Source organism: Phoca vitulina, unplaced genomic scaffold, assembly GCF_004348235.1.
Source record: "Phoca vitulina isolate PV1807 unplaced genomic scaffold, GSC_HSeal_1.0 scaffold16, whole genome shotgun sequence".
Lineage (NCBI taxonomy): Eukaryota > Metazoa > Chordata > Mammalia > Carnivora > Phocidae > Phoca > Phoca vitulina.
This window is the reverse complement of record NW_022589719.1, coordinates 24,096,534-24,121,705: the sequence shown is the minus strand read 5'-3', so window position 1 is coordinate 24,121,705 and position 25,172 is coordinate 24,096,534. Positions and strand designations below refer to the sequence as shown.

The 25,172-nt window shown below is 55.3% G+C and overlaps 2 protein-coding genes across 3 annotated transcripts in view; one reads left to right on the top strand and one right to left on the bottom strand.

Moving 5' to 3' along the window:
- Positions 1–620: 620 nt before the first annotated feature.
- On the top strand, positions 621–11,171 carry ARFGAP2 (ADP ribosylation factor GTPase activating protein 2). Of its 2 annotated transcripts, XR_004300678.1 has the most exons (17): positions 621–785; positions 957–1,075; positions 1,643–1,715; positions 2,237–2,368; positions 2,457–2,537; positions 3,386–3,467; positions 3,773–3,829; positions 4,935–4,987; positions 5,447–5,583; positions 5,682–5,813; positions 7,543–7,671; positions 7,762–7,896; positions 8,876–9,002; positions 9,163–9,256; positions 9,376–9,494; positions 9,947–10,085; positions 10,649–11,171. XR_004300678.1 is itself a non-coding variant. In XM_032414050.1 (16 exons), exons 1-16 carry the CDS (start codon positions 714–716, stop codon positions 9,965–9,967), a joined length of 1,563 nt encoding a protein of 520 aa, XP_032269941.1. In that variant the 5' UTR covers positions 621–713; the 3' UTR covers positions 9,968–11,171. The 2 variants fall into 2 exon arrangements, 1 of the variants encoding a protein (XP_032269941.1); XM_032414050.1 differs by having other exon boundaries at positions 9,947–11,171.
- A 96-nt stretch (positions 11,172–11,267) lies between these two features.
- The window catches only part of CUNH11orf49 (chromosome unknown C11orf49 homolog), a 188,439-nt gene continuing 174,534 nt past the window's right edge, over positions 11,268–25,172 (bottom strand). The window contains exons 5-9 of the mRNA XM_032414056.1: positions 18,636–18,721; positions 16,972–17,167; positions 16,280–16,389; positions 13,658–13,721; positions 11,268–13,383 (exon numbers count right to left, since the gene is read on the bottom strand). Of these exons, the coding sequence (XP_032269947.1) occupies positions 13,209–13,383; positions 13,658–13,721; positions 16,280–16,389; positions 16,972–17,167; positions 18,636–18,721 (631 nt within the window). The 3' untranslated portion in view covers positions 11,268–13,208. The remainder of the gene's footprint in view (positions 13,384–13,657; positions 13,722–16,279; positions 16,390–16,971; positions 17,168–18,635; positions 18,722–25,172) is intronic.

Sequence of the window (25,172 nt, the reverse complement as noted above, 5' to 3'; positions counted from 1 at the left end):
TCAGGCGTGTGTGCATCTTTTCTGATACTCCACCCTTGCCAGGCTGCAGAGAGCATCTGGGGAGAGGCACTGAGTGGGAGGTCTGTGGGCCTAGAGTTTGTTATGGGCAAAGGTTTGGCAGCTTGGTATCTGCTCTGGCTAGTATCTCCTTTGAGGACCTTAATCTGGGGTGGGAGTACTCAAGATTGGGCTTGGTGTGAGCCCGCCAAGTTGGAGGCTGGGTATTGAGTTCTGGGCTGGACGGGAGCCCAGCCAGTTTGTCTTCCGTTCAGGCCGGTGGGACCGCGAGTGCTTGGTAGAACTGTTAATCATTACTCATGCATCGGGAACTGGCCCCAGCTGAGGCCCCCGGCCACCGGCCCCCAGCCTCGCAGCCCTCACGTTCCGGGAGATCGCCCCACCTGCCGGGGGTGGCGGGGCGTCCGGGTGGCGCTCGCGCGAGGTTTGGGTCCCCGGTGAGCCGTTGTTCCGCCCTGGCTGCGGGTTGGCCCCAGCGTGGCGCGGCGTGGGTCCCGCGACCATTGTGGAGTCCCGGGCTGCCGCCGTCTCCGCTCCGGTTGCGCAGGCCGCTCATTGGTCCAGATCCGGACAAATCGCCCCACCCCCGGCTGGCGAGGGCGCTGCTGGCGCCGCGCCGCTGCCCCGCCTTCCCGGCCGCGGATTGGCCCGCGACGGGACCCGTTGGTCGCGCTGGTGTCTGGGAAGGAGAGAAAATGGCGGCGGAACCAAGCAAGACCGAAATCCAGACTCTTTTCAAGCGGCTTCGCGGGATTCCGACCAACAAGGTGCGCGAGCGGGAGGCGCGCGGGGTCCGGCGCTGGCGGAGAGGGATTCTCCCGTCTCCCCTGGGGCCTGAGGGAGGGAGAGGGGCGGACGTGGGCTGTTTCCCTGGCGTGTCTGCGCCCGGCCTCGACTCGGGGGCCCCTGACCATTGGCTCATCGCCTCCTCCACCCAGGCCTGCTTCGACTGTGGCGCCAAGAATCCGAGTTGGGCCAGCATCACGTATGGTGTTTTCTTGTGCATTGACTGTTCTGGGGTGCACCGCTCCCTGGGCGTCCATCTCAGCTTCATCAGGTGGGGTCTTCTTGGGGCTGCTGTGCTTCTACCCGGCCGGCCGGGGCTGTGGGCTCAGCAAGGGAGAGGGGCTGCCTCGATTGGACCGCTTGGCCGGGGAGGGGTCCGGTGGCCGCCCCCGGGAGGGAGCCGCCCGTGTGGGCCCCTTGCCAATAGGCGGTTTGTGTCCGCGTATAGGTTAAAATTTCCTTCTTTCCTGTTGGTTAAACTTGACACTCCGAGTATTAGTTTTGAGGAAAGGTTAGCTGCATTGACCTTATTGCTGATCTGTTGGTCGAGTATGTCTGGAGTGAGACTATGACCGTCCTTAAGGGGAAAGCCAAATCCAAGTTTGAGTGCTTGAGAATTAGACCTCCTTTCGGATCTGGACAATAATTAGTGCTCTTTTGACTAGATAATTGAAGAGCAAACCTTTCACGGACGAGGTAGAGTGGAGGAAATAGGGTGGTGGCTGATTAATGTTTCCTGGGCGCCTACTGCAGCCTGAGGCCAAATGACAGGTATGGGTCTGCCAGGGAAGCGTCTCCTGGTATCTGCTGGTGGGTGACATGCAGCCCTTGCACACAGGTCCACAGAGTTGGATTCCAATTGGAACTGGTTCCAGCTGAGGTGTATGCAGGTCGGCGGAAATGCCAATGCGGTAAAGCTCCTTCTTACCATCCTCCCCACCCCCGTTCTTCTTCTGCTTGGGTACTAACTTTACAATGTCTTCCTAGGAGGCCCTGTCATTATCTCTTTTCAGAGGATTTTCTGGTCTATAGTAACAGTGTACACTATTCTCTAAACTTGGAAATTGTTTTTTCTCAAATGGACTTAAGATTCAAACTAAATTGGACAGCTGTTCTTCGGGAAAGGCTAAAGGAGTTGGGGCCTCCACAGTCATCCAGATCTCGTGAGCCTGGATGAAGGATGGGCACCGTGGGGATGGCATGCTGTCTTCAGGCAGGGTTGAGTGAGGGCTGAGGTTCAGTCGGTCATCTCAGAGGATGGGAGGCCTTTTATTTGCAGGCATTTCTGGGGATCTTTACCTCTGTGAAAACCTGCTGATGTCAGTAGGGTGTATTCATCGTGTATAAATAATAACCGGTTTTTACAAGGGGGTGCCTCTCTGGCTCTGGGGAATCACCTCTAGCATGCTCTCCTCTCTTCCTTGCTCTCCAGACAGCTTTCTTCCGCCAACATGGATGTACAGCCAGTGATGCCAACACCAAATACAATAGCCGAGCTGCCCAGATGTACCGGGAAAAGATCCGGCAGCTGGGGAGCGCAGCCCTGGCTAGGCATGGCACTGATGTAAGTGCCTGTTCCCCGGGGCGAGCGGAGTGGGGTGAGTGGGGAGTATTCAGAGCCCTGTGTTTCAAGGGTGTCTTCTTCCTTCTAGCTTTGGATAGACAATATGAGTAGCGCTCCCAGTCACTCCCCAGAGAAGAAGGACTCTGATTTCTTCACGGAACACACTCAAGTGAGTACCCACAAGGAATGTTTCACATGATTATTGCTGGCAGGTGGCTTACTTACCAGGCCAAGGCCTTCTGTGATCATGTGGCATGGAGTCCATTCACCTTGGGATGAGACCTCAGCCAGAGAATGTCTGCGGCTCACTGCCGGCTAGGCCCAGATGTTTCTTCCTCCTATGAGTAGGTGTGCAGTGTGGCCCTCCTTAGGAATGGACCCCTATAAACTGGGATAGTAGGGAGGAGGAGAAGCTTCTTGAGAGCTCAAGAGGTGTCTGGAGCTCCAGACAACATTTCCTGGATTCTTTCCCCATAAGGAAGGTACTGTGATTGGGGACAAGGAAAGGATTTCCTCCCCAGCAACCCACCCCTGGCAGAAGGTTTCCTGTCTACTGGCACTGGGTGCTGAAGTCAGACTCTTAGTCTGAATTCCTGCTCCTCTCCTTAGCATTTCTAGGATGGTGGCTAAGTCACGTAACCTGTAAAAATCTGCGTCTCTGAAAGAGCTACATCTATCTCATTGGGTTTGTCATGATCATTAAGTGTATTTATATGTGAAAAGCCTTTAGACTTGTGCTTGGCAGGTGGTAAGTGCCCAATAGTTGTTAGTTGTTGTGAAATTAGGGGAATGAGCTCTGACTCTTAAGTAAGTAGTGGAGGGTGGAGGTGGCTGCGAATTTCCTGTTTTGTTCTTCCATCGTCAGTAGCAGCTATACTTTTACTCACTAGTCTCCGGTCTTCTTTTCTCCTGGGCTTGGAGGAGGGCCTCATACCTACAAGGTACCTGTAGTTTCTTGGCACTCCTTGCCAGGAGGAGTGGCTCATCCAAGCTTCTGTAATCTGGCTTCTTTTTCAGCCCCCTGCCTGGAAAGAACCAGCCCCCAACCCAGCAGAGACCCAGCAGCTAGCCCCTTCTACAGAGATCAGTAGCCTGGCACGTGAGTTCAGTCCAGATTTCAACCAGGTGTCCTGGTATTGCAGAGGACTTGGGGCTAGGAAGGGGACACCTGGCCAAGGGGATTGGAGTGTGTGTGTGTGTCGGGAGGGGGGTTCCTATATTTCTCAGTGGGCTAGGATTCATTTCAATCTCTTGGAGGAAGTGGTGGGCATTCCTTTTATCTTTCGGTGCCCTCAGCAAGCTGAAGAAAGCCAGTCCTCCCTGTTCTTATCCTGTCACTTCCCTTACGGGGAAGTCACTGCAAGCTTTGTGCCTTACACCTAACTCCCACCATTGCATCCACAGAGCCGGAGCACGGCCCCAACATGGACCTGCTTGGCACCTCACCCAAAGCCTCTCTGGGTCAGTATGCCACCTGGCAGATACAGGGTGACTGGGAGAGGGTGCGCCTCCAGCGTTCTTTTCAGGTCTGCTCTTGCCTGGTCGTGTGGACTGAGGCCATGAGATTGAGCATCTGATCTCTCTGGAGTGGGGACTGGGATTGGGTTTGTGGCTGCAGCATGAGCTGCAAGGACTTTAGAACCAGGCCCTTCGAGTTGATAAACCTGGTAGCTGGTGGACAAGGCCTGGGGTCTACCTCTGAATGTGGAGCTGCGTCTAGCCAAAGTGTGGGGAGGCCAGTATGAGACTGGACACCTAACCCTGGAGTCTGGGGCACGATTGGCCTGTCTGGTCCATTTCATGGGATGGGGGTGCAGCTCTCACAGCTGGAGGCGACACTGTCCTTTCTCAGCCTGTGGCCTTTTAGTTCTTTTTTTTTTTTTTTCCCAACTTTCCTTAGTGTTCTTTAGTCTTGGTTCAGCATTAGAACAGTCTGTTGGCTGACCTCGGTGGTTCTGTTGACCCTTGGGGGCTGGGGCGGGAGGCTAGCAGAATGACTAAAACTGAGCCCATGCAGAGGCTGGTATGGCTTGGTCTAAAGTGAGGCTCTCTAGAGGCCTCTGGGAATAACTTTGGCCTCTGGGCTTGGGAGTTACATGGAGGCTCTGGGGTGGGTCCCTTGTTAGCCATGTCTTTCTCTTTAGAGTCCATGCGTCTGTCACCTAAAGGGGCCCTTCCTGCCAGAGGTAACCAGAAGCTGCTTGGGGAGCCCAGCCCCTTGCATGGCAGCTCCCTGCTGTAGGAGCTGAGGCTGGTATTTAACACCTGCCCCTTGCCTAGTAGTCTTCGTGTTGGTTCAGGGACTGTGACAGTCTCTGGTGCTTCGGGTCTAGGTTCTTGTCTCAGTCTGCTGGGAGTCAGGAGCCTCGCCTAACCTTGTCTGTCTGTCTTTGGCTTGGACTCTGCCGATGCCATCGGTTGGGACTGGTGGGTGGCAGCCTTGCCTTCCTCTGCCTGAAGCTGTTCTTTGTGGAAGCTCTTGCCAAGAAGCTGCATGAGACGGACTGAGCCGCCGCCTCTGACCTCCCTTTGTCTTCACTCCTGCCCCATCTTCTTTCTCACACAGAACCGAGAACCTCCCTCATTGGCAAGAAGAAGCCAGCAGCAGCTAAGAAAGGGGTAGGCGAGAGAGGCAGTGTGGTGGTGGTTAGGAGCTGGTGTCAGACCCAGCCTCGATGCACCCCTTGACCCTGCCACTGACTGGCTGTGTGACTTCGGCAGAAGTACTTTTCTGAACCCTGTCTGTGAAAGGGCTGTCAAGATGCCTGTCTTTAAGGGGCCCCTGGGAAGAGTCAGTGCGATGTGCGCCCCGAGGGCCTGGCACAGCCCGGCCCTGGTCAGCAGTACCTGTGTTTGCGGGCCCTGAGGCCTCTGCTGGCATGGTGCGGGCCACCTCGTGCCGGCTCCAGCAAAGCCACTCTTCTCCCTCTTGCCCATGCTGCTGGGCTCCCTATTTTTTACCCTAAAGTTAAGAAGGAATGCTTCCTTTGGGGGTGTGGCTAGAGGACCCATGCTTGGGGGGGAACACAAGACATTGTGGTTGTTGGCAAGGCCCCCATCCCATCATTCTCCTCCCAGCTGGGTGCCAAGAAAGGCCTGGGGGCCCAGAAGGTGAGCAGCCAGAGCTTCAGTGAAATGGAGCGGCAGGCCCAGGTGGCAGAGAAGCTCCGTGAGCAGCAGGTGGCTGATGCCAAGAAGCAGGCCGAGGAGTCCATGTGAGTGTTTGCCCCAGGGGCCCCGGTCATGTGGGGTTGGGTGGGCAGGTAGGACGGGTAGGATGGGAGCTGGACTCTGACATGTTTATTCCTTCAAGGGTTGCCTCTATGCGCCTGGCCTACCAGGAGCTCCAGATTGACCGTAAGAAGGAGGAAAAGAAGCTACAGAATCTGGAAGGGAAGAAGCGAGAACAGGCAGAGAGGTTGGGCATGGGCTTGGTGTCCCGCAGGTGAGGCTCAGCTCTGGGGTGTGGCGGGGAAATGCCATTGTTCTCCTGGGAGCCACTGCAAATTCTTCCCAGGAGTTTGGGTTTCCAGGCTCAGTCTTCCCCCAAGGCTGAAGATAGATGACTTTGCTAATTGTCTTAAAGTGCTTCGTATAGTGCTTGTCACAGAGTAGGTCTGTGCTCACTGTGTTTGTTAAATGAAAGAAACATAGGACTGGGTGCTTTTTCGACATACCTAAAAGGGTAGGGTGATGTTGCTTAAGACCTCCCTGAGAATGACAAGGCTCTTAGCATCCCTAATCCTTGTCCACTAAACGCCATTGCTGCCAGGTGCGCGAACACCCAGAAATGCCCCTAGACAGATGCCTTTTGGCATTGATGGTATCCTGCCGTTTCCGGACCACTGGGCTTATGTTGCTGTCGTTTTCTTAAAAACAAAACAAGGACTGCAAACATGCGTTTTGTTTGGTCTCCACTAAGAGCTTGCATCTAGAGATTTCAGTAACACTAGACTTTTGATCTCTCTTAAAAACCAGAATATTGGACAGCACCAGGTCCCGGGGCTGCTGTCTGGTTTCCCAGTGAGAAGAGGCAGAGTTGGGCAGGTGGTACTGACTCCTGAGAACTTGCTTTCTCCCTGCATCATGCTCCATGGAGGCGTCTTAAGGATTAATTTCACTTAAACTCATTACAAAATATCTACAGCTTTTAGCTGGCAGAACCCTAAAGACTGACTATTTTACAATAGGGTTTTAAATAGGGTAGGCTGGGTTTAAGTTAAAGATTCTATTGCACCGCAAAAAAGAACAAACCAGCTGAAAAAATTGTTCAGACCCTTTAAGCCAGTAATTCCTGTGACTGAAACAGGGAAAGGGAGAAGACCTAAAGTCCTTTCTGGGATTAAAATGTGGTGTTTCCCTGATTAGCTGTGGGTTACACAAGGAGCACACAGATGGAAATGGAGTTACTTAAATCCAGCCGGCACGTGGTTTGAAAAGATTAAGCAGAAATAGCCAGCCTTACCTTCTTTCAGAGAAGTAGAGGATAAAGGCCAAAAATACTGAATTTGGAATCAATAGTTCTATGTTCAAAATCTAGTCGGGCCAATTAAGAGATCTGTGGACTTTAGGCAAGTTGAGTTGCTTGAAGTCCATTTTTTCACCTGTAAAAAGACCTGGTAATACCTCCTGCGCAGGACTGCCGTGCTTAGTAAATCAGGCCCCCTGCGGAGCTCTCGGGTCCCCTGTAGCCAGGATTGCTGACCAGTATTCCGGTTTTTAGGAGAGATCAAAAGTCTAGAATTCCTCCTTTGATACCATTAGACTCCTTTTCCCGGTTCTGGGGCATTTTGCATCTTTTCCATGTGAACGTGTCCATCTTGGCAAAGGATATGGCTCACGGTGCAGCAGGTCTGTTGAGTTGTTTTTAAGGACTGAGAGCACTACCGTCTGGTGCACGGCATTATTAAAATAAGAGGCCAACGAGCAGTCCTTTGCCAGGGAAGCCCTGCTTTGAGAAGACAGAGCTGATGTGCGGACAGTTGAGGATGTGCTCCAGCTCCGCGGGGCCCCGAGCACTCCCTGCTGGGTCTGGCCCAGCCCGGGGCGCAGGCCCGGGGAGAAGGCTCTGGGTGGTCCCAGTGAGAGAAGCCAGGGTCCTGCCGGCAGTGGGGTGTCTTCTCTCAACACCACTGCTTAGCGCTGCTCTCGGGTGGCTCTGCTTGTCTCCACAGCTCCGTCTCTCACTCGGTGCTGTCTGAGATGCAGGTGATCGAGCAGGAAACCCCCGTGAGCGCAAAATCCTCCCGCTCGCAGCTCGACTTGTTTGATGACGTTGGTACTTTCGCCTCTGGACCCCCAAAGTAAGGCTGTTGTTGGGCTGTTGTTGGGGTGCAGACTTGGCCACCATGTTCCTCATCGAGCTTTTCTAAGTCACTCTACTGTCTCACCAGGTACAAGGACAACCCCTTCTCCTTGGGGGAAAGTTTCAGTTCCCGCTGGGATACGGATGCCGCCTGGGGTATGGACCGGATGGAGGAGAAGGAGCCAGAAGTGACCATCTCAAGCATCCGGCCTATTTCAGAAAGGTGGAGTGGGCTAGGGCAGCGCAGTCCAGCAGGCTTTTCCTGTGATGGGGACGTTCTGTGTACCTGCTCTGTCCGGGGTGTGGTGGCCCCTAAGTCTGTGCCTCCTGAGCTCTTTACATGTGGCCGCTGCAGCTGAGGAACTGGGTTTTTAATTTAATCTTAGTAAGTTTAGCCACATGTGGCTGGTGGCTCTCAGATTAGGTAGCGCGGGAATCAGACTTGGGTTTGAGCTGTGCTTTATCATCACAGAAGGCTTAGCAGCTTCTTTTGTTCCGGGTCTGTTTCTCTGGCAGGAGGGGCCTGATTCTATGCTTCAGTCCTGACCACCCGGGGGTTATGTGTCTCTGGTCACCATGTTGTTATTTGTTTTTTGTTTTTTTAAGCTTATTTTATGTTAATCTGGGCAAGATTTAACTGATAAATGACGTGCAGATCATTTGTAAAATGGGGACGTAAGTATTGACTTCACAGGGTCCCTGGAAGGATTAAATGTAAGCGACACTTACAAAGCACCTAGGCCAGGGTTCACACATGTCGGTGGAGGTAGGCGTGACCGGACACCTTTACATCCACACTGGGATGCTTTTGAGGGTGAAATGCCGGGAGAGTTGGCATAAACTCAGGCAGAGATATATGGTCACCCTAGTGTTAGGCCAGTTGTCACTCGGAGGAGACTGGCGGTAGTGATGTTCTGACGTCCTAGACTTTGATGAAGCTCTGGAGGTTTGGGGCAGAAGACTAGTCCCCTCTAAACTGTATGTCCACGCGGCCTGGCGGAGGCACCGTTAGCTCTCTCGTGCCCGGGCTTCGGTGTGGAGAAGAGCGGGGCCTCGTCCAGGGGAGAGGGTCCATGAGTGCCAGGGCCACAGCCCTAGGAGGTCCCTGGCGCTGTTTTCAGCCTCTGTTAGTAACGGGACTAGTATTACTAGGCTCTCATAGGAATGGGAAGGATTAGAGGTATCCACATCCACCCCCTCAGGGTCACAAACAGAAGAGAGGTGGAAAGCCGGAGCTCAGGCCTCGAGTCCAGTGAAGCACGCCAGAAATTTGCAGGAGCCAAAGCCATCTCATCGGACATGTTCTTTGGGCGGGAGGTGGATGCTGAGGTAAGTAGAGTTGTCCATCCTGAGCCTGGAGGCCGCAGGTGGAGTGGGAGTTTCCTCCTTGCCACTGCTTTGGGCGTTAGCACCAGGGTGTCTCCGCCAGTAAGGAGTTTTTGAGTCTTTGGTGAAAAGATCCCCAGGCCTTCGTCTTTCTTCACTGCAGCATGAAGCCCGGTCTCGACTGCAGCAGCTCTCGGGTAGTAGCGCCATCAGCTCTTCGGACCTCTTCGGGGACGTGGATGGAGCTCATGGAGCAGGTAGGGCCGCAGGGGTAAGGTGCACACCGGGCCCGGCCTGTGAGCAGGGCTGGAAGGCGCTGTGGGCTGAGGAGGGCTGCCCGCAGGGCTCTGAGCCCGCCTTTCCCTTGCTTTTACAGGTAGCGTATCGCTGGGCAACGTGCTCCCCACAGCTGACATTGCCCAGTTTAAGCAGGGTGTCAAGTCTGTGGCCGGGAAGATGGCCGTGCTGGCCAATGGTGTGATGAATTCTTTGCAGGTGAGCCTGGGGCTGTTTGGCCTGGGGCAGGCGGGTAAAGCAGTAGAAAGTAGTCTTTGGAGGATGGCCTTCACCACTTCCAGACACTGCTGCTGCCTGGCTCCTGAGCCCGGAAGAGAGCTTTTTCTTTCTCTGGAGGGGCAGCTTCTCTCCTTTGAGCTGGGCACCGGGGCAGGGCCGCTCCCTGGGACGATGCCCTGTCTGCACTGATTTCTCCAGCCTTGTCATCTTCCCTCTCTTTCTCCTTCCTCTCCAACTTCAAGATCAGGCAGGGCTTCCCCCTTGGGATCTGGCCACAGCCCCTTTCCTGAGTCGCAATAAAATCGAAAACTGTCTCTGGCGTAGTGAGATTGGAGCCCGAGTCCCCGGAGTACCCTAGTCCTGCAGGGGTGTGGTGGGGGATGCTGCTGCAGGTGAGAGACTGACTTTGTTTCTCCTTCCCCCATGTCCAGGATCGCTATGGCTCCTACTGATGCAGGCGCCACGGCTCAAGCGTATGGTGGCCCCAGCAGCAGAACCCGCACGATTCCAAGGCCAGGGCGCTTGCCTTGTGGAAGCTGGGGAGGAATTGTTACTTTTTATGTGTTGTGTGTGAGTGGGGTGGCCTTTGAGGATCTCGGGTGAGGGGGATGGGCGGTCCCAGCCTTGACCTCTGTCTGTAGACTGAGCCCTTTATTCTCCTTCCCTCACTCCCCTGGCGCGTGTGCTGGACACTGTCCTCCGATCCCGCCCCCCACGCTGCTGCTCGCTTGTCCGGCCACACTGGGAGCAGGGGGAGAGGGCGAGGAGTTCCCTCAGGCGGGCTTCTGCTGGGTCCAGCCCTTCCCCAAGGAGGGAAAGTGAGACGTATAAGGCTTTTTTGCCAGCTCTAGGATCCTTCCAGGTTGTCTGGGGTTTGGCCCCCGTCCTCTGGAACCCGTGGGCACGTCTAGAAAGAGTTCTGCTGTGGGCCAGCCCCCAGGGGGAGGGAGGCTCCGGACTCGCTGCAGTTAACGGCTCCAGCGGCCTCTTCTGTGTGCCGGGGACGGCGGGGGGGAGCACCTTCGTCTGGGCCTTACTGAGGGCTAGAGACTTCGCTGGTACCTAAAGGTTTCATTTGGGATCAGACTGGAGGCCCGAGTGATCTTCTCCTGTCTCACCACCCCTTTTTACAGTGATCACTTGAGGGATACTTCTCCTGAGTGTCTCGGAGTCCTTCCATACCATCCATTGTGGAGCACAGGACCCTCTGTCCCTTCTTCCCCTGCTTGGTGGCCGTGGTGGGTCTCATCTGCCCTATGCCCCGCTCTGGATGCTGTGAGCATAATGCTGGCCAAGGAAGCAGAGGACATGGGGAACAGAAACAGGCTCTTGGGGCTCAACTTTTTTCTTCTGTATCATCCTGGTCTTGGGGGGGGCCTAGACAGCACCCCCCCACCCCTCAGTGAGAGCTTGAGGCATGACAGAGCTGCAGGCCTCGCCCCCTGGCCGCTGGGCCCTGCGCTGTGTCCTCGTGCCAACCCCCCCTGCTGTGTCACCAGTCTGGGCCCACCCTGCCCGCGGGGGGTTGGGGGTTGGGCTCCCAAGCAACACAGACCATTCTTCCCTTGCCCCCTCCCCCAAAGGGACTTGACTTTCTTTCTGGACTGTTTGTATTGAAACAGTGGTGTCAAATAAAGCCTTGCCAGGGCAGTGGGCCGCTGTTGGTCTGAGTGAAGTAGTGTCCTTTCTGGATCCTGCCTCCCTGCCCAGTGCAGGCCCCTGGCCTCACTCTCTGGGCTCCCACCGATACGGGTAGGGCGATGGTGCCGAAGCTGAGGGCACGCTCTCCCGGGCCTCCAGCTTGTCTCTTCTCTGAAAGCCAAAGGCCCCTGGCTCCTTGGCCCTGTGCTGCCGCGAGGTCCGGTGCAGCCTCGACCTCACCACCCTGTTGCACGCGGAGGAAAGAGCTGGTATTAGTTGGCCCTTTAACTCCTCCAGTGAGCAAGCCTAGCAGCCCCACACCTCATCCCAGCAGGAGGCTTGACTGGGGTGTGTTTTTTCTCAGGGGAGTTTAAAGACAAATGAAATCTACAGCCTTAATGGAAGCCTTTTAAATCCAGGAAGAAGGGATGTATGTGTGTGTAGAACTCCCTAGCTTAGTAACCTTTTCCCCCAGTAGGGGCTCCTGGAATGTATCTGCCACCTTAGGGGTTCCTCAGGGTACAGGGGTAAATCACTGGTCTGGGAGATGCATGATTAGAAAGGACGGGCAAAGGGGCCATGGGGCTCTAAGCCATTGATACCTAAAGTGCGGGTCTGGGCCTTCCAGCTCTGGAATCATCTGGAGTGTTCATAATCCAGATTTCTGTGCCCCCGCCCCAAGCCAGAACGTGGTTACTTGTGTCGTAAACCAGCTCCCCAGGTGATTTGGATGCCCACCAGGATCTCCACGCTGCTGTCAATCACCCAGAGGCTGGAGACGGTGGTGGGCCTGGGGAGTTCACAGGGCTTGGATCTTCGGGAGGACTGGAGCTTCCAGTCCCGGCCTGGCTCTGCAGGGTTTTGGGAGCCAGTTCCTGAAACTATCTGGGGGTGGGTTGGGGTGGGGGCTGTGCTAGGCAGAGAGGAGCCCAGGAAAATGTGTGTGCCCAGGGTGGTGACCCCCACCTTAGGAGGCAGCCTGTTCTGCTTGGGTCCCTGCGTGGCTTTTACTTTCTGGATGACCCCTGGCCAATTCAAGGAAGTTGAAGACCACCTGTCCTTACCTTCCTCCAGTCTTGGCTGGAAGTTTGTCTTCCTCAGGCCTGTCAGTCTCAGCTGCATCCCCACTGCCCCAACCCTGAGCAGGTGCTTAGCAAACATTTAATGAAACTCTGGCTAGAAGACTCCGCAGTGCTAACCCTTTGGGGCCAGGGTCTTTAGAGTTATGGGAACCTGGCCTTGAATCCTCTGAGCTTGTTTTCTGAAGGCCCATTCCAGCTGTGAGCACATTGGAAAGGCTGCTTGCTGTCCTGTGCAGGAGGGTCCCTCTTGGCTCCTTAATCTGAGGCTGGTCTCCAGGCTTCAGTGGTCTCCCAGCCCCCACCTCCCAGCCCTGCCAGAAAAGCTGGGACTCGGCACCACAAACGCAAACTCACCCCTTCCCTTCACCCCCTCCTCACTCTGGTGGCTTTAGATTCACCACTTACCAGATACAAGGGACTTTATTCATTTAACATACTGAACTGTTAGACACAGAGGGGACTCGGAACAGTTTTTGAAAGTGGACTTCTTGCCTACCCTTCATCCTATCATGCTCGTGGCTCTTCCTCCAGCAGAAGGCCACCGTGTTTATGTCCGCCCTATACTTGCCCCACAGGTGTCACCCTTGACCAAGCAAGGCCCTGCACGGTTACTCATGGTCTCCGCTTCCTAGAGTTGCCGTGAGGAGATCACCCTCATGTGGTGGGGACTGTCAGCGAAAGTCACCTTCCTGATGGCCTCTGCTCATTCTGCTGTCAGCTTGGGTCCTGACTAAAGTGCAGAGGCTGACAGGGCCAAGGAGAGTAGGCTGTTACTTTTCAGGGTCACTGCTGGACTTGGCTGATGACACTGAAACCCCTCTGGCTGGTCTTTGGGCTTGGGCTGTTACTCAGGCTTTTCACCAGCAGAGGGCAGCATGGCACAGGAGTGGGGGAGGAGGTTGGGTGGGAGTCCCAAGGGCTGGGTGGGAGCTGGACACACGGGCGTTGTGGACAGGACCCTTCAGACTCCTCAAGTCTCGGACTCGTCCGTCTCTTCCGTGGAACCATCGCTCTCTGCATCCACCTTGCGGGCGTGATGGAGGGGTCTCCAGGGAGAGCCAACCCGGGGAGGGGTCCGGGAAGGCAGGCAGCCGGCCTCTGGATTGGCAGGGGCCAAGTTGACCAGGCCTGGGACCTGGGCCAGCCTGAAGGAGGGAAGAAGCCCAGAGGGTAGCGAGGTGCCTCCTGTCTACAGACCAGGACCTCCACGTTCACTCTTGCATTTGGATGAAACCATGGGCTGTATTCCCCAAGGACTCAAAGAGAGGCTACCTCAAGCCTCTGCTGGAGCCCAACCCTGCCCTGACTGACGGGGGCGTCGCGGAGAATCGCTGTGTGACCCACAATAGGGCACTGCCACGTCCAAGGGACGTATGGCCTTCCCCACGAGGGGGCAGCATCTTCCCACCTGACACTTACAGCCGTTCCAGCTCCTCATCCATGGCTGGGTCGTGCATCAGGTCCCCTTTGTCAGGCAAAGCTCCTACAAGATAATTGGGGGGCACAATCTGAGCGTCTTTTAGGCAGGCTCCAGTCAGCCACATTCCCAGCAGATGCCTCCGTGCCCCCCACCCTCATGTCTACCTGCTCTGCTGACCCTGGGAGGGCTCATCTGAGATTTGAGAAGAGCTCTTTCTAAAGAAAATTTTTTTTGAACTTGAGTACAGTGGACACGCAATGTTACATCAGTTTCAGGGGTACGACAAGGTGGTTTGCTATCTCTGTACGTTTGCCGTGCTCACCACAGTGTGGCTACCATCTGTCACCCACACATTATTACAACGTCACTGATGATCTCCATGCCGTACCTTTTATTCCCATGCCTTGTTCACGGGGAAGAGCTCTCAAGAGAAGTTTTAAGAGGACTGTTACGGGGGCAGGAAGTTGTGGCTACTGCTAGATTAACTTGGTGAAGCCATGCCTCCCCTCTGCAGCTTGGGGTAGGAACCACAGCTATGAGACGTCCTCACACTCAAGGTCACTGCACACACAGGACGATCCCCTTCCAAGACTGGTTGGTGGGTTGCGGGCTGGTGCGGGGGGTTCAGTTCCTTCCTTGAGGCCCCCAGGTCGTGGGAGCCAGGGACAGAGTATGTCCAGCTAATCCCCAAGTCAGAAATTACCCAGTTTTGTGCCCCCCAAATCAGAGGGAGCCCACTTTGGAGACAATATGGTCAAAAATGCTGCCTCGGCTCCTCAGAGACTCTCTGAGGGGCGAGAAGAGCAGGCTGGGCGCCTTCCGCGGGGCCAGGAGCCGCCTCATCTGCTCGGTCACAGCTCTCTCTGAGCTGGATTCCTCAGCTACAAACCGAAGGGAGTGATGCTTCGCTACTGGGGAAAGGTGAGAGGAGACAGTCTTGGATTCTCCCTGGAGCTGTGAACAGTGGAGGGAAGGTGGAGCTGAAGTCTGCAGACAGAAGGCTTCTCACCAACAGATTGTTGAGGGAAAAAGCTCACTGGTGGTCAGAATGTAGATCTGGCAGCTAGCAATCCTGGTCTCCAGAAAGCCTCAATCTTAAACTTACCCATCTGGCTCTAGTTCAAGTCCCTACTTTTCCAAAGCTTTTTCAGATGATGTCCCCTGGCCCCTTTTGCTCTTAGTGGTTTTCAAGCTATGTTCCACGGAGCCCTCTCATTTTGTGTGCGGGAGCGTGTGGGTGTGAGTGCCTTGAGAACTAAGAGAACAGGACAACCCGTCCCCACAACTGGCTGCTCCCCGAGTAGCTCCAGATCTCTATTTCATACACTGGAGATGCGGGTGAGGGCGGATGCTTCTCTCCATCTCCTGCTCGACCCAGCAGTAGTGCTTGGTAAAAGTGGTGGATGGAGTGATTGCCCTTTTTAAGGGCCCTAGAAAAAGTGAGGGCATGACGTTGTCCAGGCTCTGATCCCATGCTAGTTAGCTTTTCCTTTTCCTTCCTGTGGGCTGATTGGTGGAAAGGAAGGGAGGGCGGTGAGTTACCCAGGTGTGAAAGGAAACCTAAGCAAGTCCCCACCCACTGCCCCCTTACTCCTGACTTCTGACTCCTATTTGCCTTTCTACTCTGGTCCAGCCAGAGACCTTGGTGACTGGCATCACTTAGCTGAAGGGGTCCCTAGACCTGTGCACACCCCAGAGCATCAATTCAGAATAAGGAGGCTGCTAGGCAGCATCGTGCCTCAATGGGCCTTAGTCAGTCCTGTTGGGGCTTGCGCTCCTGTGTGCATCCCCAGCAGGCTTTATATTTTGAAAGATCTAAAGCAACTTGGCCTACTATGGTTGGCATTTAAAGAATATTAAATTTCCTTCCCTTGACCCCCTTCGCTCAACTGGCAGAAGGAAGGGGAAGGCTATGTGTTCTTTGGGAGTCAGGAACCTAGGCCCTCAAGCACACCTGGACACCTCTGAAAGACAGACAAATAACCCCTCCAGCTCTGTGGACGGTGGCCTGGTGGCTCTTCCCTTGGGAGAGCAGCAGGTGGGAGAAGAGCGGGGTGGGTGGAGAAGGCCAACCAGTAGGAAGACAGACAGGAAAAACTGGGCCAGTGCAGGCCTCTCCCCCCATTTTTTGCTCCTTTTCAGATTAATCAGTTTTCTTTTTTTTTTTTTTTTTTCCCCAGCTGGGAAAAAAGGCCGCCTCAGACACACCTTTGCCCTGCTTACAAATGGGAATCAGGTCTCTTTGATATATAATCTCCAAAGCCACTGAGTAACTAGCCCTGTGTCTGCCCAGCCTGCAGGCCACTCCCCAAAGCAGAGCTGGGGATTCGGTGGGGAGGGGCTGGGCACACCCCTGCCACCGAGAGGCGGCTTCATGTTAGGGCAGGGCCTTGGGTGGGGAAGGCTGTCCCTTCCCACCGGAGTGTGAGAGGCCTAAGAGGGCACCGTCTTCGTTGTGCACGTTCTGGCTCCCTAGGCCTCCAAGTCTGACCCCGAGAAGTCAAGGTGCAGATGGGATGCCCCCTCCCCCAAGGGGCCATGTCTGCCAACAGCAACTGGCTCCTACGTGGCTTCGTGCGGGGAGGAGCAGGACAGCCTAGCCATGGCTAGCCCTGGCTTACCTAGGGCTTGGTTGATCCCATGATGCTTTGAAAGAGCCACAAGGAATCCGTAGAAGGTCAGTCTCTGGACATTGCTTAGTACCTCTTTGACAAGTGCTGGGGGTGGGCAGCTGGAAGGGAGAATACAGAGCCAGCCTCAAAGACCAGCAAGTCCGAGAGCCATCTTTTCATCCAGCGCTTCAGGCTGAGGAGGGGGGCCCAAAGCCAAGGCTGAGGGACCCTGCCTGCCTCGGGGGGGGCCCTGAGCCCCCTGGGGCGGGTAGCAAGGTCTTGACTGGGGCCGGAAGGGGCTGGTATGTTCCCGAACCGGCGCTCTCCCTCGGGGAGTGGGAGGAAGGGGGGGCGAGCAGCCTCTTCTGGGAGGGGACCCAAACGGGCTGCTCGGTCTCTAAGGAGACCTTGTGCCACATAGGACAGCTTCGCCCTCCCTTTCTGTCGAGTGAATTCTTTGTACAGCGAATGTTTGCCCCTTCTCTCCAAAAAGCCAAGGCCATTCTATCTCCGGGCGAGGAGAAGGGGGCCAAGCTGGTCATCTATAGCGGGTCTTGCCACGTGGAAGCATCCTCCCCGGGGGAGCCCCTGGGAAGCGCTTCCGTCAGCAGCCTGGCCACCGTGCAACCATCGAGGGCCCCCGGAATCGGAGCATCTGTTCCAGAGCCGGCAGCCCAGTCCCCGGGGCGCCCGGTTCTCACCTGTACTTGTGCCGGTCGCACAAGTTCTCCAGGCACTGGGAGAACAGCGAGGCCTCCACTCCCTCCAGCACGCTAGCCTCGCCCAGGGGAGGCCGCTGGCGGTGCTGCCCGCTCGATGACGTCGGCACAATCACCGTATTGGGGTTCTTGCCCGCCAGCAGGTCCTGATAGATGGCGGCCACACTCTCCAGGAACTCTGTGTCGCGTCATGGGGGAGGGGCACAGGTCAGGCAAGGACAGTGTGCGGGGTCCCTTCTCTGTGAGCTCAGTGCCCCACCAGCCCAGGAGCCCCCGACCTCGGGAGCGGGGACACCACCGTGTCATTCCGCTGCAGCGTCCCCTCCTCGGGGCGGCTGCTCCTAGCGCAGGCAGATGCCCGATTCCATACTTTCCGAGCACCCTGTACCTTCGTTTTTGGGGTATTTGCTCTGCCTTCTTGCTGGAGTGGGAGATCAAGGCGGGGATCAAAGGCGGGGATCGTGCCTTGTCCCCCTTCCTGCCCCAGCTGCCGCACAGTGCTGGGCACACGTTAAGTGCTGGACGTATTTTTTAGAGCGTGAACGTGTGCCCAGTCGCGCTGGCAAGCCCCATCTCGCGCCACCTCACTTGTAAGGCCACCCGCCTCTCTCCCTCTAGAAAGCGCGGTGGAAGGCCAGCGTGGAAGAGAAAGCCTCAGGTTGCTAACTTATTGCACATTTGAAAGGAGGGAGCCGAAGCTTCTCCCAGACGCGGCTGCCCCTTGTCCAGGGCCCAGGAGCTTCAGAGAAACGGGAAAGAGCCGCCTGCAGCTGCTAAGAGCAGGTGACAAGAGCCCAGCCTCCAGCCCCTGCCAGACCAGGCCCTTGGGCCACCATCAAGAAAACAATGTGGCGCCTGAGAGAGGCCAAGGCTGGCTCGGGCCACCAGTTGGCAGGGAGGCCACGTCCAGGCTCCAAGGACAGCCTTCTGTTTACTGGAAGAGCCCATTTTAAACAAGTGTGTTTAGGGACATAGTCAGCAATCTCGGACCCCAGCATTCATGCGATGTTGCCGCGTGCACTGCGTGAGCTGGTGTGCATCTATGTTTATTCGTCTACTCCTGTTACACCTGATTCCAGAAGGGATTTAAAGACACAGCCGGTGCGTATGGGGAGCAGCATGGGCTGGTGTCTGCTTATGAAAGGCTGTGTGCCCGCACACACGAGCCGGGGCCGACGGACAGCCCCCCGACGGCAGGAACAGCGCCGAGGGGCCCGGAGCCCGGCTTTGGAGCAAGCCCTCCATTCAGGCCTGGGCTCCGCCACTCACCAGCTGTGACTTGGGCTCCTCCCGTCTCAGCGGGTCTCCGAGACGACTAACTCCTAGGGCTGTCGTGAGCACTACAGTCAGCGTCCTGCCTGGCACAGGGCGGGCGTGCCGTGCACCCCAGCAGCGTGCACGGGGCTAGTTACCATCGCTATCACTTAGATGGAAGCGGAGGGAGTCGGCTGTGCACACCGAGCCTTGTGACCACCAGTGGGGATGAGACGTCCTGTCCGTGACCCATGGTGAGGCATGCCACCGAAGGCCGGGGGGTGGGGGGAGAGAAGTGTGTATGCCCGGCAGCAGATGGAAAGGACACTGGGGTGGGACAGGCAGACATGGGCCCTGACAGGAGCCCACGTGGGGCCCTGGAAGGCTCTCACCTGAGTAGTAAAACTGGATCTGGAAGGCAAAAAGGAAATCTGAAAAAGACATCAAGCAGTCCATGGCGTCATCCATGAGCACAATCCTGAGGGAGAAAGAGGGCGAAAACGTGAGAGACTGTGTGTGTGGGGGGGTGGGGATGGGGAGCATGTGCGTGAGCTGTTTCTGGGGCTCCAGCTTTTCTTGGGACAGCAAGACATTCGGGAGAGGGATCCTCCCAGTCACCTCACTTCTCTGTCAGTGGGACTCTGCCACCAAACTGCGCTGACCACACGACCAAGGACGGGCTCCTGTTCAGTCTCTGCGGCACCAGCTAGTGGCTGGAGCATGGGGGGCGGGGGGCAGCAAGGAGAGGGTACAACGGTAATGCAGCCAAGATTTCTTCTCATGCTTAAGCAGTAAATCCTTTCACCCTGTGGTGAGGACCATTTAGTTCAGAATAAATACAGCTGAGCAGAAAAGGCAAAAAGAACAGCCAGGAAGCTTAAAGAGGTCTTGGCAAGTGGCACTGAGATTTAATAAGCTACCAAGGGCCCAAACAACTACAGGCACCTCCGTCCCGGGACACAGATGGCAGACAAGGGAAGAGGGTACAGAGCTACTGGGGACTCTGCACTTGAGAGGGTCAGAGACACACCCCATTGTGGGACACCACAGCGGCCGTGCCCCTCCTTGCTGTCTCCCTCTCCCTCCGCCCCACCTGCTGGGGGTTCCTCCCCAGGCCCTCCCACCTCCTAGGAAGAAAACCATCTGACGACCCAATGATCAGACCAAGGCCACGCTCATACTCTGCTCAGGGCCTCATGCAAGAGGGCACAGGAAGGGAAGGAAATTAGCACTTGCTGGGCTCTATCCAGGTGCCAGGCCGGGCGCCAAACTTATCTACTGAAGTGGAGCGGGGGCCCCCCCGATCTGTTTCTGACTGGCCCTTCTGGCTTTATCTTTCCTGTTCTGCAAAATTATTTTATTTTGCTCTCTCGTGTCCAGAGAGAGCCGGCACTGCACACCTCTGGGCGGGGGCGGCGTTAGAGTAGAATGTCAGGGGCCCCCGCAGTTGTGCGAGGCAGCTGGCCCTGCTTTCAGAGCTCCCCGAAGAGAGAACGCGCTCCTCCATCTAGTTGTAATGACGATAGAAACGGGTAACATGTACCGAGTACCTACTTCATGGCAGGCACTGTGCGAGGTATTTAACTATAGTAAATTTTATTCCACAACATTCCTATGAGGTAGGTCTTGCAATTACATACCTTTTACATGTGAAGGGACTAAGTCTCAGAGAAGTCGGCTTGCTGAGACCACACAGCTGGGGAGTTTACTCCACAGGCCATGGTACTTTCCATTATGGCACACTGCATCTTTTTATTTATTTTTTAATTATTTAAAAAAAAGATTTTTATTTATTTGAGAGAGTGAGAGAAAGAGAGTGCACAAGAGGGGGGGAGGGGTAGAGGGAGAGGGAGAAGCAGACTCCCCAGTGAGCAGGGAGCTGGACACGCGGCTCCATCCCAGGACCCTGGAATCATGACCTGAGCTGAAGGCAGATGCTTAACCGACTGAGCCACCCAGGTGCCCCTCACACTGTCTCTTCTAAAATAAAGATAGAGAAGGGCGCCTGGGTGGCTCAGTTGGTTAAGCAACTGCCTTCGGCTCAGGTCATGATCCTGGAGTCCCGGGATCGAGTCCCGCATCGGGCTCCCTGCTCTGCTTCTCCCTCTGACCCTCCTCCCTCTCATGCTCTCTGTCTCTCATTCTCTCTCTCTCAAATAAATAAATAAATAAAATCTTAAAAAAAAAATAAAATAAAATAAAGATAGAGAAGTGTTAAAATGCCAAAAAAATAAATAAATAAAAAATAAATAAAATAAAGATAGAGAATATAAACACTAACATTTTATTTCTTAATCTATACGGCTAATTTATTTTCTTTCTTTTCACCTGTATTTTAAGGTCTTAATATTTCTCATGTATCTCTTGGGGAAGAAAAAAATCTGCCCCAACTACCAGAGTTGAACATTGAAATTCCAGCTGGAAAAAAATTCAAGGCCAGAAGGCAGGAGGAAGCAATGCTGCTTATGGCCGCAGGGGGGCGCCCTGGCCCCTCCATCAGTGGCTCCCGGGACCAAATGCAGAGCCATAGACCAGGTAGTTGCCCCCATTTCTCCTAACCCACGAGAACCGGGGCAGACAAAAAGGAAGAGAGAGGGCACAAAGCCCAGATTCTGATATCTGGATGGGGAGGGAGAGGCGACAGAGGGCAGAGGGAAGGCAGGTAGGGCAGACTGCGGTTAGCAAAGACACCCAAACTTCAGAGGAAGAGTGAGCTCTCCCAGAGCACTCAGGGTGGGTAGAGCCACCTCAAAGCTTTCCCAACCCAGGCGCAAGCAGAGAAGAAAATGTCCCTGCGGAGGGAAGCCAGTGACCTTTCCTTCCTGCCCTACTCCCAGGACAGCTAAGAACCCGAATGGCCTGAAGTTAATTACTAGGGAAGAGCACTGAGCTGAGAACGTCCCCAAGCAGGAAACCACGAAGGGGAGCCAAAGCCTTTGAAGATGTTACTTGGCTTCTCTTCTTTATCATCAACCTGGACCCAGTGCTCCTGTTTATAGCAATTACCTCCATGTACTATTTCTTTCTTTATTTCTTCATTTATATTGCGATACAGTTCAAATACCGTAAAATTCCCCTTTAAAAGCGTACAGTGTTTTTCAGTATATTCACAAAGTTGTGCAATCATCACCACTGTCTAATTCCAGAAGTTGTAATTCTTGCTGATCAGCATGCTCCTGAGACAGGCCCTGCCACACCAGGGCTTTGAAGCCAATTGCCATAAGCATCTTCCTCCCTCAGCCAGAGAGAGGACTAGAAGCAGCAAACAGGCGCCCTGCAGCCTCTGTCGGGGCCATTCTATACTGTGAACGTTAGCAGCCTCTTTTAAGATGGGCATCTGGGGCAGGGGGCAGCCGTCAGAGGGCAGGAGAGCCACCACGTAAGCGTGGCAGGCTCCGTGGCAGCAGGGCGGCTCTTCGGCAGGCTGGAACTGACACTGGTCGGGAGGGATCAGCAGGGTGGTTGGGAGAAGCAGACCGTGGCAGGGGATCTCTTTCTCTTTCTAAGGGACATGTGGCTGGATCCCAGCAGAATGTGTGCAAAGGACGGAGGGGTTTTCTCGGCTGCGGGCAGTGCGACTGGCTGCCAAAACAGCCACCTGGGTCTCAGCTCTCAGGAACAGCAGCACCACCCCCTATTCTGCTCAGCCCGAGACCTTAAGTCTTGTGGACTTCCTGGAAACGGCCTCCCTTGCCCGCCCCACGGCAATCAATCACCAGGTCCTAGCCATCCCCCCCAACATGCCTCTTGAGCCTGCCGACTTCTCTCCACGTCCACGGCCACCTCCGATGCCCACCTCCGCATCTTTCTTGTGCGCTGCTGGATGCCCTCCTGCCTGGCTTCCTGCAATGACTCTTGCCTCCTTCTAGTTGACTATCCACACTGTGGTCACAAAAACTTTTTTAAATGCAATTTTGACCACTTTACGACTCTGTTTAAAGCCCTTCACGGGCTTCCCATTGACCTTAGACCAGGATCCGCCATTCTTACTCTGACTTATGAGTCCACGTGATCCGCTCCCTGCCTCCCCTCATCCCTCTAGATGCACTGGAGGCCACAGGCAGCCTCCCCCACTGTATTCCAGTCACACTGACCCTTAATAATCTTCCCAATGCTCCCTCCTTCCTCGTGCCCTTCAGACCAGCCGGTCCCCCTCCCTGTAACGCTCCCCGCCCTTCATGCCACCCTCCTCACCTACTGGATGCCCGCTCCTTCACATCATAGCCTAAAGAGCACCGCTGTGGGAAGCCTTCCCCACTCCACCCTAGGTAGAAGTAGGCCTCCCTGCTACCAGCTTCTGCAGTTCCCTGTGACCTCCTCATCCTGTTCATGTCTGTCTTTGCCCCAGGACCATAACATCCACCAGGTGGGACCTCTGTCTCTCAGCTTGTGGCTTGACTCCAGGGTCCAGCATGTGCAGGGCCCATAGTAGGCGCTCAGTAAATATTTGTTGAATGAAGGAAAGCATGAATAAATACATAAGAGGGGCCACAGTACTCTTTTCTTTTCCCCTGGCCAGCTGACATCTGGATACTCCATTTAAGAGGAACAAACTAGAGTCATGAAATAGGGGTGGTGAGTCACAAACCACGACATCAGACAAATGACTGCATTTAGATCCTTTAGCTTAGAAGAAAAGACTAAGGAGGAAGTGTGGGCTGAGACCTGACTTTTCTTTTTTTGGGGGGGGGGTGCAGAGGGAGAGAGAATCCCAAGCAGGTCTCCATGACCCTGAGATCATGACCTGAGCCGAAATCAAGAGTCAGACGCCCAGGCGCCCCGAGACCTGACTCTTGAAGACCGGCCTCTGAGGAAGATGTAACAGGGATCTGAAGTCTGGCCCTAGAAGACGTTCAGACTGCTCAGCTCTGCGATTACAGCTGCTCTGTGAGGGGGTGAGCTGCCTGTGGCTAGAGATATTTAAGCAGAAGGCTCATACTTCCCAAAAGCATGAAAGAGCTTCCTCCAGCTCTGACCGAGTGTGTGGTCCCAAGGGTGGGACAGAACGGGCAGCTTTGCTGTTAATGCCGGTTCTGCAGTTTGCTGTTTGGAGGGCCTGTGGCCGCCGAAACGTCTGAAAGACTCACAGAAAGAGGCCTTTAGAAACATGGCATGTTGCACTGTCCATCTCCAGACGAATGCTCGGACCCACGAACGTTCTGGGTATCTGGCAGTGGAATCTGGGCGGAACTGTGGGAAAAGACAGGCAGGAGACGACAGGCCTGTCTTTGCCTTTGGCGACAGGGACAAGCCCAGGTTGTAGGCCCTGCGTCCCACAGGCAGCTCCTTCATCCTGGACTCACACTTGTCACCGCTGCCAAAGGGCTCACGAAGGAATCTCTCGGAAACGAGGTCACCCACATGTGCTGTTCTCCATCTGATGGCCGTTGGCTGCGCACCGCTTGCCGCCAGAGGCCTCCCGCTAACGGACCCCTGGAGGGGCCACGTGCAGCCAGCAGGGAACCCCTGCCAGCAAGAGTGTGCACGCATCCATCGGGTCACGGAAGGGCCCTTGCAGGCCATGCCGCAGGACGGAGAGAGGGGCCGTGGGAGAGACGCCAGGCAGTGCAGTTCAGGTGGGCTCTGAGCAGAACCACGTGGAGGGTGGGGTCTGGGGCAGGCACCATTCTGGAACGAAGAAAGGACACTTGGCAGGGTCGGAGCTAACCCCGAGGGGCAGGCCCCTCTCTCCCTCCGTCGCCCGCTTCCAACAGCTGGGACGGGCTGGCTGGCCGGGGGTTATGTGGGCGCCGAGGACAGCTTTCAGTCCGAACCTACTGACTTGCCAACTTCCTCTTCACGGCCCGGGTCAGTGTCCCCGGACTCAGGGCGCGAGCTGCCCCGTCTGCCTGGCGTTCTGCGTTGCCAGCAGCCCGGGGGTCAGGGGCCAGCTCCACTGCTCACTGGCCATGTTATCGTGTCTCTCTGAGCCTCAGTGTCCTCGTGTAAGAGAGGAGGTGATCATAGTTCCCATTTCACAGGATTCTGGTGAAAAGTCCATATGATGAGGCACTGTGTTCCATGTATAATGAACACTCAAAATAAGCATGAGTTGCTATCAATAAGTGTATTCTAGTTGGCTTAAGGTGCTGAAAGAGCTCAAAATAGCAAGTAAAAATAGAGCTTGGAGGAAGTGAGCGCTACCAGCACCCAACCACGCGGAGGCTCTCAGCGGAAGCCAGCTATCTAGTTTCGAGCCCACTTTGGGGGGAAGCCAGCCCTCCGCCAGGGCCAGAAAGAAGAGCCACCTTCCATGACAACACCTCTTTTAGGAGGTCAGACGGCCGGGGTCTTTCATGGGTGAGGTGGGTCCCCAAGTGTGCTGGGACTCAGGATGCACCTCGGCGGGCTGTGCTTTTGTATCCACAAGTGAGGATAAAACCACCTGCTGGCCACCTTCTGCAGGTGGGGGGGGGAAGAAGCTGCTGCTGAGGTTTCCTGGGACGCTTCCTTAGGGTCGCCCCTCTTCTGGACTGTGGGGGGTGCACCCTCATGCTGCACGAGCTGCCGCAAGTCCAGGCCCGCAGAGCCGCTTGGGACGTCCGGGCCACGGCTCTCCCCTGGCTCCAGCCTGCACCTCTAGGGTACCCCAAACCCCACCTGCCCTGCGGTGCCTAAGCAGCTTGATCCAGAGAGTGCAGACAATCAACTAACAATGGTTAATATTCATTAGGGCCTTACTGTGTCAGTAAGCGACATACTTAACAGTAAGGAACATACATCTGTCATTTCATTTCCTTCTCATATTAATCCTATGAGGTCAGCTCAAGGAATATCTTCACTGAGAACACACAGGTTCAGAAAGATTCAGAAACTTGGCCAAGGGCAAGGGCTGTAATTCAGACAGGTCTCTCTGCCTCTAATCACAGCTGTACCCAGACACAACACGGAAGCTCCGTCCTCTCTAGTGGCAATACCACCTTCCTGGG